General features: G+C 35.6%; 1 protein-coding gene across 1 annotated transcript; it reads right to left on the reverse strand.

Moving 5' to 3' along the window:
• Positions 1–3722: 3722 nt before the first annotated feature.
• On the reverse strand, positions 3723–9452 carry synprb (synaptoporin b). Its single transcript, XM_073852225.1, has 5 exons — positions 9231–9452; positions 7611–7729; positions 6186–6384; positions 5845–6036; positions 3723–4956 (listed from the first exon to the last, which is right to left on the reverse strand). Exons 1-5 carry the CDS (start codon positions 9252–9254, stop codon positions 4639–4641), a joined length of 852 nt encoding a protein of 283 aa, XP_073708326.1. The 5' UTR covers positions 9255–9452; the 3' UTR covers positions 3723–4638.
• Positions 9453–13640: the final 4188 nt, after the last annotated feature.

Genomic DNA, 13640 nt, shown 5'->3' on the forward strand with positions numbered 1-13640 from the left:
GCAAAACCAGTTGTTTTGTACAGCTAAAAATAGTTGGACGCGGATGAGGCCGGAAGCCAGACCCATAAAATCTACAAATGTACAAACCAATGAGAAAAATAAGTTGGATAGCCTCCCGTCTAAACTCCAGTCTCACGTTACATGTGAGATGTATTCACCCATACAGACACAGACACAGGTAATATTATTTCTGTTAGTTGAATGATTGATTTTTATTTATTTATTTGTTTACCTTTTTCGCTGACTGAGCTGCATGACAGCTGCCCTGTTTCGGACCTGCATTAGCTTAGCTAGTAGCTACTGAATAGCTGCATCATTCAGACATTAGATTCTAACATTCCTTTGGCGACACCTCTAGGTGACAGGTGTAAATGACAATGGATAGTGTTCTGCTTAGAGCTCTCAGCAATTTATACTGAATTTCTGATTAAATAATTATAACAGCAACAACAACCCCAAAACCCAACCTGACCTTTGGAGAAATTAATCTTATTAAGGTTAAGCAACCTTTCAAAATCGTCTAATCACTTGTCTAATCTATTTGAAGCTGTTTTAAACATGTTAATTAGATCAACATGTGACCTTTGAAAAACTGTTGTTTGTCATTTCAGGAAAAATTATATTCAGATAAACTGTATAGGTTTATACAAGGCAGATTCATAGACATGCCTTAAAAACCACAAAGATGCAAAAGGTATGTGATGCATGAACCTCATAAGAGGATTTGTGTGAAGAATGTGGTGATAGTGGAGCAGCAGGAACTGGAAAGTGAAAAAAGCTTTTATCATTTCTCACCCCCTTCTGTGAAAGATGCCCATTTATGCCAGCATCCTGCTATGCTATGCACAGCATTTGCCCCATTGTGTAGATGATTATGTGTGCATGTATTTGATTTTTACATGTAATTTTTGGGTCAAAGTGAGTATTTGATTTTCTGCTGTCATAACTGAATATGAAATATGAATATAAATATAAACTAAATATAGATGAGTTAATACTGCCCTGTGTCTGAGGCTGTAAAAAGCCTGGTCTCCTAATCCTAACAGTCAAAAAAAAAAAAAAAAAAAAAAACATCACTTCGTGGTATAATATAATTTGTGCGTGTATGTTATAAACAACTGTGATTTTCCTACAAACTGATATTTTTCAATCAAAGTAGAATTCTGTAATGTTTAGATATTGCTTTAAAGTTTAATGCATACCTTTCTGTAGTCTGTAAATAGTACATTCAGTGTTTTCTACTGTGGTTTCTTAGATAATATTTCCATAAATCCACTTTTTTTTTTGGTTTTTAGGTAATACATGGTGGTGGCTGCAGTTAAATTCATGTTCTGTATGTAGCTGCAGCTTTTTTGTATGTTTTATCTTTAAGCCTATGACCATGACCCTGTCGAAGAGCCAGAAGTGACAGATGGATGAACAGAATGACAAAAAATGGACTGCAGTAGAGGAACAGCGTGGGTCATTCCAGCCTCCTCTTCACATACACTTGTACCTCCTAATATCAAACACCATGACGTCTTTTTATTTGCTCGGCTGAGTCCATGATTAGCTTAGACTGTGTCCCCTAGAGTAAAACATAATTGCCACTGCGACATCATCATGGTGTCACCATGTAAGATGTTAATTTTGCCATTATGTAATTAACTGACTATATAAGTGCTAAAGGAATAATTTAAAGGAATAGTTCACCCAAAAATAAAAAAAAAAAATTAAAAAAATTATTTAAAAAACTTCCCCTATAGGGCATCCAAGATCAAAAGGTCAAAAGTTTACATCCTCCTTTCAGAATCTGCAAAATGTTAAATATTTTAAATATAATAAGATGTTTCACATAAAAGATGTTTACATATAGTTCCGGTTCCATAATGGCCCGGTTCAAAAGTGTTGTTACCTGGATGATCCACAGCTGTGTTTTTTTGTTTTGTGATAGTTGTAGTCCCTTCTTTGTCCTGAACAGTTAAGCTGCCCACTGTTCTTCAGGAAAATCCTTCAGGTCCCACAAATTCTTTGTTTTTTTTTCAGCATTTTTGTGTATTTGAACCCTTTCCAACAATGACTGTATGATTTTGAGATCTTTTCACACTAAGGACAACTGAGGGACATTAAGAGCTGGGAGGAAAAAACTTTTTGAATTTTAAGATCAGGGTAAATTGAACTTATTTTGTCTTCTGTCCAAAAAAAAAAAAAAAAAAAAGATATGTTTTCTTCTGGAGCATCAATGAGCATTTGAACCTTCTGTAATAGTTGCATATGAGTCAGTTGTCCTCAGTGTGAAAAGATGGATCTCAAAATCATACAGTCATTGTTGGAAAGGGTTCAAATACACAAAAATGCTGGAAAACCAACGAATTTGTGGGACCTGAAGAATTTTTCTGAAGAACAGCAGGCAGTTTAACTGTTCAGGACAAATAAGGGACTCATCAACAACTACCACTAAACAAAACAAAACAAACAAAAAAACACAGCAGTGGATCATTCAGGTAACAACACAGTATTAAGAATTAAGGGGATGTAAACTTTTGAACGGGGTAATTTTTATAAATTCAACTATTATTTTCTCTTGTGTACTATATGTAAACTTCTTTTATGTGAAATATCTTATTCAGGTCAGTACTAAATAAACAACATGCATTTTGTATGATCCCTCTTATTTTCATAAAATAATTGAAAAGGGAATGTAAACTTTTGACCTTAACTGTAGATGAGTTTTTTTTAATTTATTTTTTTAAATTTAGCATTACATCACTTGCTCACCAATGCACCATATACAAGCAAAAACAGTTCTAAACAAATATGCTGATGTATTTTGATGTAAGAGTTATTGTGGATTATTTTGGCCAGAAGAGACAAACATGCAGCTTATCACTTAACAAATGTTAATTCATAGACTGGAGTTGTGGGGATTATTGTAATGTTTGTATCAGATGTTTGGCACCCATTCACTGCAGAGGATCCATTGGTGAGCAAGTGATGCTAAATCAAATTCCGAACTGGGTAAACTGTTCCTTTAACTAGCCATACACTCTAATGTAGTATTTACAGCTTAAGAAATACTGTTACATATTGTAAAAAAATATTGCAATATTTACAATGTATGTCTTGTTTGACACCTGTTAATCAGAATTATATATGCATTACTGCCTTTTCATAGTCATTTCTCTCTGTTTTCTACCAAGCTCTTTAAATCACGCTCATTGCACTCTTTTAGTCCAAGGCCTGTAATTGAACAGCTGTACAGATTCTCAGTGGTAACCTTTAATTTGGCACCAGCAACATGCCAGTGGCTAAAATCTCATGATCACCTAAAAGCTGCAATTTGGATCCTAGGCAGCTGCAAGCAGTTAGCTTCACTGCAGTGCTGGATATACTCTGCAGATATAGAGATGTTAACCACACGGCTCTGATAGGGTTCTGACAAGCCAAAAGATCCTAATTGCTCCCTTACACCCCTTCATTAAAAGGCTTAATGGGGAAAACAAGTAGCTTCAGCCGTGGAGGTTGTCTCTTTTGTAAAAGACGCCGCAAAACAAAGAAACAGCACAAGAGTAGCACTGATAAAATAAAAGATAATTCAATACAAGTGGCCAAATGGGTCTGTTTCTGTGTTTCTTGTTGTAATTTCCACTAAGATTGTTCATTTAACATTCATTGTTTTTCCAGGAACGATCTGAATTGGTAATGGCAGCATGCGTCATGTTGAAATACATAAAACAGCCATTTAGAAGAATTTTATTACTTAATTTTACAACGCAATCAGTATAACATTTGTACAATTTCGAATGCTACAATAAACTGGTACAACAGACTGATATTATTGCACTGGATTTGATCTCATCTTTTTGCATGCTTTTCACTGAACACTGTATGGTCAGACAAAATGATTCATTAAAAAGATCTCCGACTGGACATCATTCTCGCTTCACAAGGGTTTCCATGTCATTCTCTGACTAAAACCATTTGCTTTTCCCAGGCATCTACTGGTAATTATTATTTATAGCAGAACATAAAAAAAACATGACAAAAAGAACACCTTGTTTTGTGATAGTAATACTGTGTTATTCTTTGAAGTACTTTGGAGAAGCAAAAAAATGCCATTTCAAAGTATAGGCTATAATAAAGTATTGCCATCCGATGTCTTTACCATGGTACCACCACTGCACTTTTTGTAAAGGAAATCTTTAAACACAAAGCATATATTAGATTATAGGCATACTATGCTAAAAGCCATTTAAATACTTCAGAAATATCACAAATTGTCAACAGCCATATCTGACATGGTAAATTAATTTATGCATAATTGTAAATATCTTTATATATGTGTGTGTGTGTGTGTGTGTGTGTGTGTGTGTATATATATATATATATATATATATATATATACACACACACATATATATGATATATAAGATTCAAAAAAGGTTATCTATTATATCAAGGTAGAACTTTCAATTCAATGGCACTTAATTATACAGTAAACAAATAAATAACACACAAATACACACAAATATCTACAAAAATGTCACATTTTTTACATCACATATCAAATTCACAATGACAAATTATCTGTGTTATGACTGAGAAATCAACAGGGTTTCTCGTTTCTTTTCTTTCTCTGCTCCACACCTAGATTCTTTCTCACATCTCATTAACAAATATGAGAGGGCCTCTGGATGTGGGACTCCCCACCTGTCGGTACAGCATGGGCTGTCCTAGATTGGTTTGGGGTAGGCTGAAGCCTTCGCTTGATAAGTCAAAACTCCCTTGGTTGTAGAGCCTCTGGCCAAAACCAGCTCCAGATTGATCAAAACTGGTTTGGCTGTACTGCCTGAAGCTGCCACGTTTCTCAGAGGGAGTTCTGGAGGGATAGCGCTGAATGGACTTATGCAAACCTGTCTCCTTGTAGGCAAACCAAATATTACCAGCCCAAAGGAAGAAGTTTAAAAAACCAAAGGCCTGTAAGCAGACAGTAATGAATTAGAAATATGGCATGTAACATTTTCTGGTCATTTTTATAGGAAAGGAAAGACTTATTTTTGGCTTGACTAAGTCTTGTCTGAAGATTTAAAACACATTTTTTTAAGATTAATTTTTAAAAGGCTGAGAGAAGTTGTTAGGGTGTTTCCAGGTGGTTGTGGTTTCTATGTTGTTAATAGGAGGTTGCTAGTGTGTTGTCAGGGTACTTTGGGTGGTTTGTAGGGTGTTCTAGGGTGGCTGTTAGGCGGTCGGGCTAAATATATTGATTTCTTGATTTTACGTCCATGAACGTCCAAAGGTATGTTAAAAGAAAGCTTACTAAAAACAGTATCCTATCTCATGTAATCGCTCATTCAGTGTTTCAGCTGCGGAAAGACGTCAGCATAACATGTACAAAGTAATCAGTACTACATGAAAAAATACAATATTTACGCAAAATAAGAAAAATGTACACATCTCCATTTTGTTCAAAAGTTTTCACCCCCCTGTTCTAATGCATCGTTTTTCCTTCTGAAGCATCAGTGAGCATTTGTACCTTCTGTAATAGTTGTATTCAATAAATTCATTTCAATAAATTGTAAAATATAATTTATTCTTGCTGGGTTTTCAGCAGTCTTCAGTGTCACATGATCATTTGGAAATCATTCTAATATGCTGATTTGGTCAAAATCAGCATATTAGAAAACATTTCTAATTTTTAGCAGGATTTTTTGATGAATAGAGATAAAAAAAAACACCATTTATTTAGAATAAATATCTTTTGTAACATAAATTATTTTTGATCAATTTAATGAATGGCCAATTGCTAATCAGTTGCTATAATTGTCTCTTTCCCATATCAATGCTGTGGAAAAATAATCTACTCACCACAGACATGTTGAGATTTGTCCAGATGGGATCCTGCAAGACCTCACATGAGTTCTCCTGGGCTCTGCAAGCAGACATTAACAGCAGGATTTGATGCACATCAGTGGCTGTCTTCACCCCAGACAGAGTTTTAGCCCAGGCAATTGAGCTTACCAGCCACAGGCTAGAGAACGCTATAGTCACCAAGAAATCCTACAGGGATTGAAAATAAGAAGAGTATAAACAGAAAGAGGGTCTTGACGATTCAATTGAGTTATATTGAGCTTTTCAGCACAGTGTGTGCTCTCCGACTTTTTCTTTTACAGAATACATTTCTTATAGAAATTCTGAAATGCACTCACAACTACTGGACCTCTGTTCTTCTCTCTGTATTTGTTCTGATAGAAGATGTAAACAATTGTGGCCAAAAGGGAATAGAGAAAAGCCAGGACCGACACCGTGACAAAGAACTGTGCAGATGAAGCATAATCCCCTTCCAAAAAGAGAGTCTCTTTCCTGGTTCCTTCACATAGAGGAGCACTAAAGTGTACCTGTTGCAATCTAGAAGTGGAGAACATAGGAATTCACTCTTTTAACATGTTTCAAGCACATCTTTTCGTTTCAAGCATAGTTTATTTTTGTATTCTTAAATCGAGATTTTGACAATAGGATGCCATTAAAATGTAAAGTACCTTCTGAAAATAGTCACTCACTTCAGACGGCATTATACATATTTGGCAGTTAGCTATGATTAATTTATTCTAAAATTATTCTAAAAGTAAAAGTAGCAAGTAATTGGGTGTTACTGAGGTAATAGTATTTGGCTGGTCATATAAATTCAAAATGGAAGCTGCCATGAGATTAGTTCACTTTCAGAATAAAATGTCCTGATCATTTACTCACCCCCATGTCTTCCAAGATGTTCATGTTCATGTTAAATTAGAGTTTTTAAGGAAAACATTCCAGATTTTTCTCCATATAGTGGACTTCAATGGGAGCCAAAGGGTTGAAGGTCCAAACTGCAGTTTCAATGCAGCTTCAAAGGGTTCTACACGAGGAATAAGGGTCTTATCTAGCGAAACGACTGGGTATCTTCTAAAAAAAGAAATATTTATATACTTTTTAACCACAAATACTCACCTTGCACTAGCTGGACTTCACACATTATGTAGACACGTTGGAAAGATCATGCATGACGTAGATGAAAGTACTAACCCAGCATTTACAAAGCAAATGTGCAAAGAAAGTCAAACTCTCTTTACAAAAGGAAAACAACGTCGGATGATTTTGTTGGAGGAGAAAATAAGATTTGAGTTTTTTGCCCTACCCTAACTTTTTGAACTATAGTACACAGTTGAAGAACTGTACGTAACCTTTTCAATGTGATTACATAATGCATGAAGTCGTGCATTGAAGAGCTAGTGCAAGATGAGCATTTGTGGTTAAAAAGTATGAAAGACTAACTTTTTTTTAAGAAAATGACCAATCGTTTCACTAGATAAGACTCTTATCGGCTGGGATTGTGTAGAGCCCTTTGAAGTTGCACGGAATCTGCAATTTGGACCTTCAACGCGTTGGCCACCATAGAAGTCAACTATATGAAGAAAAATCCTGGAATGTTTTCCTCAACAAACCTACATTTCTTTTCAACTAAAGAAAGAAAGACATGAACATCTTGGATGACATTGGGGTGAATAAATTACCACGAAATTTGTATTCTGGAAGTGAACTCATCCTTTAATAAAACCAAACCAATTTTGAAGTAAACTGATAATAAGAAGACTTACCTGAATGGGTAGTTGAAACTGATGCTGATGTTGTTTTGGGTTTTGTCCAAACATTCGACCTTAACCATTATCTGGCCAGAATATCCCCCACATGTTGCAAATGCTAAAACAGCAAAAAGCTGTGAAAGTACAAAGGCTAAATATTAATGAAAAGCCCTGATGATATAAGCCTATATGTGGAGGGGGCAAAGATCAGCTCTCCTGACTCTCCACCAGCAGCTTTACTTCATCACACAAAGTCAGGACAAATTAACCTCACAGAACATTAAAACATTCTGTTTTAATTATCCTCCTGTTTTCTGAATTAAGGTCAATTTAAATGACCTCTCATCCAGCTGCCGCACAATTAATCGTGCAAAATTAGACACAGATGCTTTTGAAGTCCACTAACCCTTACAGTTACTGTAGACCTGGATGCCAGAAACTAACACGTTAGTCTGACACGATTTGAATATTTTTTCACCGGTTCAGTTTTGCTTTTGGCATAATGAATGAAAGGGCTGGAGGTTTACTGGACAAGTGCCAGGGCTTTATTCTCTGTGGACACAGGTGTTTGATAAGAAATGTGCCCAAGTCTTCTGCTATTCTCTCCCAATGCCTTTCTCTCTTTTTCTGATACTATGATACAGCAGGTGAAAGGAAGCAGGCCATTTCAATTAAGATTTAACGCCTTCACTGTTTATATTAATTAAATACAGTCTCGAATACTCATGCTATGAGTGTATGGGTATGTATGTCAAAGTAAGACACAGAAACATGGAGAGTTTTTAAAAATGCATAATGTTATCTTTCTTCAGACAATATAAAAATTTCTTTGGAAATGTCTAAATATTTAATCAATATCTCATTCCATATAACATATAATAATTTCTCATACACTATGCATACACGAAACAGATGAAGCAGTAAAGAAAATAGGTAGCTTCTTTGATGAGTCTCTGATGAGACCCAGTGAATTATGCAAAGGTTACCCAGGGGTTGCCAGCACACACACACACACACACACATGCATATACATACACACACACTAATTATCTCATATTTACATAAATATGCATGCACATATAGTACGTGCAAATACAAATACGCAATTATGGTGTATTTATCTCAGCTCAGATTCATCATTAAAGTCTGTCAAAGAGCTGGATGGCATCGATCTTTTGCACATTTCAACAAGAGCAGATGAATTATTCAAACAAGAGAGACTACAAACAGGGAGCCGACGCTGCGACCCCAAAGAGCAGCTAATAATTAATCCTGATTTCTGACAGGCATATTTTCGTGCATTTAAACACTATTTTAACAAATTTGCAAATATGTGAAACTGCACAAAATACTGGCCAGATTTTACTTTCATTAGACACTTTATCTTGTGGCTGTCAAATTATGAGCAAAACCAATTACTGACACACTTTCAAATCATATTATATTTCTATTCATTATTACTGAATAGAAAAAAATTCAAATAAATAAATACAAAATTAAAAATACATATTTTATTTGAACTAAGTTAGCTAAGCAATATTTGAAATAAGTGGTCTAATTGTGCCAATAAATCTTGGTCAAATACAATTCCTAATCAAAATGAATCTCGAAGGTTTTAGAAAAGAGAGGTCTTACCGGAGCAAATATGACCATACACATTGATGAAGCGGATTAAGCATCAGCCTGTGTGTCTGTCTATGAAGGAGTGTTGAGCTCCTCTGCCAGCCAAACCCAGAGATACTGAGTGAATGAACACCATAGAGATGCTTCTACAGGGGAAACTGGCACTGTGTGTGTCTGCTCTGTCACACATGTACACACACACACACACACACACACACACACACACACACACACACACACACACACAGACGCACATAATAAGGGGCACATAATAAGGGGCACACATGATAATACACGCAGACCCCTTGCAGATCATATAAATGTAGACTTATTGCACTTGTGTATGTAACCATATTCAGCATACACTTCGACTCACATTCAGTGAAAAATATACAATTAAGAATGTAATAATCTAGAACACCTACGCGTCACATAATCCTTAACAGATGTATTAGGCACATTACAGCCATTACCTCAGTGTTTTACATGCGGGACATAAATAATTATGATTACAAACAATAAATCTGCCACAGTAATGGCCCTCTATTTTCATTAATTATTGCAAATGCTTACTCTAATAGAGTTTCCTCTGCATATTTTTGACAGCTTAATGACTAAATGTGAATGTGAATGATTCATGAAGGACAATTATCAAAGTCCAAGAAGCTATTTAATCACACTGGGAAAAGTTGTTATCAACTTTATTTATTTTTTACATTTTAGTAGGAAATATTTGTAGTCACTCCTTTAAAGACACAATAAAAGTATTACAGTGTATACAGTATATATATGTGTCATTATTATATACAACACATATGTGTCTTTAATGAAATGTGGGCTGTTTCTCTCATGTTTCTCTCCTGTTGTCACCTTTTCTCCTGTCTGCTATTATAAATGCAAGTCATGAATAAAGAACAGTGCCCTGAAAGTACCAAACAAAGCAGGTATTGGTGGCTTCAGAAGATCTGAGCCGAATAGTTCTTTTGATCAGTTAAAAGTTCATTACAGAGCCGAGATATAATTAAAGAGTCATGAAAGCCTACAACACATTTGCAGTAGAAAGAAAGAAAGCAAGCAAGCTGATCAAGTGCTTACACATTCATATTCCTTGAGTTTTGTGTTATGTTGTTATACAATGCTGCCATCTGCTGTTCAAAGTTGTTTTCTGCATGCTTTTCATTCAAACATTTGGAATTCATTTCTGTTGCACATTTAAAATTTTAAATATTTATTTATGTATTTTATTCATGATTTTTATGACACTCTTATAATCAAAGGCTATCACCCCACTGACTTTCTTTTTCATACTGTTTATGCCTATTGATAAGGTGCTGTTACTTTAATTCTCCACTAGGAGGGCTGTTGTGTTTAAAATGCATTTAAAAGATGTATGGAAGCAACTGATGAAAGCTTTTTACCTTGAAATATCAGTTTTAAATTATTCTGATGATACCATAAGTTCTAATATTTGGTCACAGGTCACTGTTTCTTTTTACTGGTTTTAATAGTGGATGATACACAACGTAGAGAGGAAAGGAGAAACATGATGTTGAAACAACACAAACCAGCCCTACATGTAAACAGCAGCACTGAATGCCAAGAATTTCCGTTTTTCTTTAGAGAGTTCTGTAAACAGTCATTATGTAGGCGCTAGTGGCACAAAAACTAGACACTTCACTTTTAATGCTGATGATTATTTTTTAAGAGTGACTAAGTAAAGTCCTGAACTGTGGTTTCCTCATCTTTACGGTTTCTGTGGTTCTCTGTTAAAAGCTACAGATTTCCCTGATGTTAATTTTTAATGAAGCACGTAGACGTGAAAACGTGTGTGTCATAAACATAATAGTAAATGGCCTCAATTATGAAGCTGTTTCACAATTGTCTCATTCTCAATCTTCTTTTTTCCCCACCCAATCTCTTTGTCTCTTTGGCTCATTGCTTTGGATCTCTCAAATGCCAGGATCCACTCAAAGCTAATTTAATTCTGGCTTCCTATCAGCTCTTTGCTCACATACAGTGGGATTTTTGCATTAGGGTAGGCAACAAATATACGTCCCAGAATGGAGCCAATGATGCAGGCAACCTTTGGCAAGAAAACCCCTTACCTACACTGGGGAGATACTGAACTAAGTAATGGTCTGCATAGTTACAGTAAAAAAGATTCAGCAGAAACAGCTTACAAGTAAGCAATTCTACAACACAACTTAAATATTCCTATCAAATAATAGGTCTAAATGTAATTATGCTTGTACTGAATATCAGAGAAGAAAAATGAACAAATTGATAAGACAAAAAGAATTTCAAAGCGCTTAATTAGAGGTGCCATAATATACAGCCAACAATAGGGTTTTATAATGCTGCTGAAAGGAGAAAATTGTAGGTAATTTTGCAGGTTTGCTTTATCACATGTATGCAATGCTGCACCGTTCAGTGAATCAAAGCGCTTGGTGTCTTTAGGCATGTCAGCTGTATAAATCTTTTATGAGGTGATACGCCACGATTGAGTAATGGGTAAAGACTGATAAATTGCATTGTGTTTATAACTGACGGAATAACCATTATAGCTTCCTACTCATCCCTGTGTGTTCATCTAAACATCCTGTGTTCAAATACTTGCGTATATCCTGGCTTATGTCTCTCGGAATAAGAAAAGAGTTGGTGTTTCCCGGTGGATGGCAGGTCTGAAGCTCTGACAGCAGTGAGTTTTTCACTACGCCTGAAGTGCTGCTGCTCTTCACTGCATATTTAATGACTCTTTTTCTGGCTTTTTCTTCTCTCCTGTTCCCGTCTAGCCTGGGTACAAGAGGGAGAAGAAAGAAAACGACTGATTACATGCTGTTAAATAGACAAACAGAATGCATGTTTCAGTGTAATTAAACTGTGATCTAAACAGTGTTTTTAAAACCTTTTGTCTTAGGTACAGCCCTATCAGTACGGCCTTTCAACACCAAATCAAACCTGACTCATTAAAACTAAAAATATAAGGTGAAAAACAGACTCATAAAGTAGTTTTCTTTTCAAATTGAAGCAGTTTTTTGCACACAATTATCAGTGTTTGGTACTAACAACCACTTGACACATGACACTCATATAAGTCGAATATAATCAACGTCAAACACCTTTTTTACTCTGAGGCGTATGGTCACCTGCCATAACGATAGCGATAACGACGTCCATAACACCGACGCGAGTTCGTTAACAGCGGCTTTGAATGCGTTTGTTTTCAGTTTGAAGTTGAAGACAGAGGTTGGTTCTAACGTCTATGGATGATGACTTGTTTCTCCAGCTCTGTGAGTAGAAGTCACAGCACTGACAGTAAACGCGACAAGCAGCAACTCCACAGAAAAGGTTCGATAAAAATGCGGTTATTAGTTGTGAAAATTTACAAAGTGTGAGCTCGGTTATACTCTGCGCCAGTCACGCTCAAAAATAACGTAACGTAATGTAAACGTAACTGTAGGCCTGTGTAAATGATGTAACAGAACCTGAATGCCACTTACATACAATACTGACAACCATATTTATGACCCTGCACCACAAAACCAGTCATAAGGTTTTTTTTTTTTTTAATTGAGAAAACATTTGGCAGACTATTTGAAAAATCTGGAATCTGAGGTTGCAAAAAAATCTAAATATTGAGAAAATCGCCTTTAAATCTGTCCAAATGAAGTTCTTAGCTATACAAATTACTAATCAAAAATTAAGTTTTGATATTACTGCAGGAAATTTACTAAATATCTTTGTAGAACATAATCTTTACTTAATATCCTAATGATTTTTTGCATAAAAGAAAAATCGATCATTTTGACCCATATACAGTGCCTTGCAAAAGTATTCATACCCCTTTATTTTTGTCACGTTTTGTTTTGTTGCAGCATTATGTTAAACTGCTTTAAATTAGTTTTTCCCCACATCAATTTACACTCCATACACCATACACCAAGCAAAAACCAGATTTGCAAATTTTACAAATGTATTAAAAATAAAACACTGAAGTATTCATACCCTTAACTCTAAGTACATAGTTGAAGCACCTTTACAGCCTCAAGTCTTTTGGGGTATGATGTGACAAGCTTTGCACATCTGCATTTGGCAATTATCTGCCATTCTTTGCCTCACCTTTTCACCTTTTAAGCTCTGTCAGCTTGGATGGGGGCTGGCAGACATTTTCTAGAGTTTTAGTTGTTCCAATCGTCTTCCATTATGAACCTTCAATGCAGCAGATTTTTTTCTGAACTCTTCCCTAGATCATTGCCTTAACGCAAGTCTGTCACTGAGCTCTACAGGCAGTTATCTTGACCTCAGGACTTGGTTTTTGCTCTGATATGCATTTTCAGCTGTTAGACCTTTTCTGAGAGGTGTGTGCCTTTCTAAATCATACTCATTCAAATGAATTTGCCACAGTTTAACTCCACTCGAAGT

This window comes from Garra rufa, chromosome 12, assembly GCF_049309525.1.
Source record: "Garra rufa chromosome 12, GarRuf1.0, whole genome shotgun sequence".
NCBI classification, from domain to species: domain Eukaryota; kingdom Metazoa; phylum Chordata; class Actinopteri; order Cypriniformes; family Cyprinidae; genus Garra; species Garra rufa.

What these genes read in the sequence shown, in the direction of transcription:
- synprb (XM_073852225.1), bottom strand. Translation starts at nt 9,254, where the DNA reads ATGTGTATGGTCATATTTGCTCCG. An exon ending in AGAACAGAGGTCCAGTAGTT is followed by an intron (nt 6,037 to 6,185) that starts GTGAGTGCATTT and finishes CAATCCCTGTAG; the next exon opens with GATTTCTTGGTGACTATAGC. An exon ending in CAAATCTCAACATGTCTGTG is followed by an intron (nt 4,957 to 5,844) that starts GTGAGTAGATTA and finishes GTCTGCTTACAG; the next exon opens with GCCTTTGGTTTTTTAAACTT.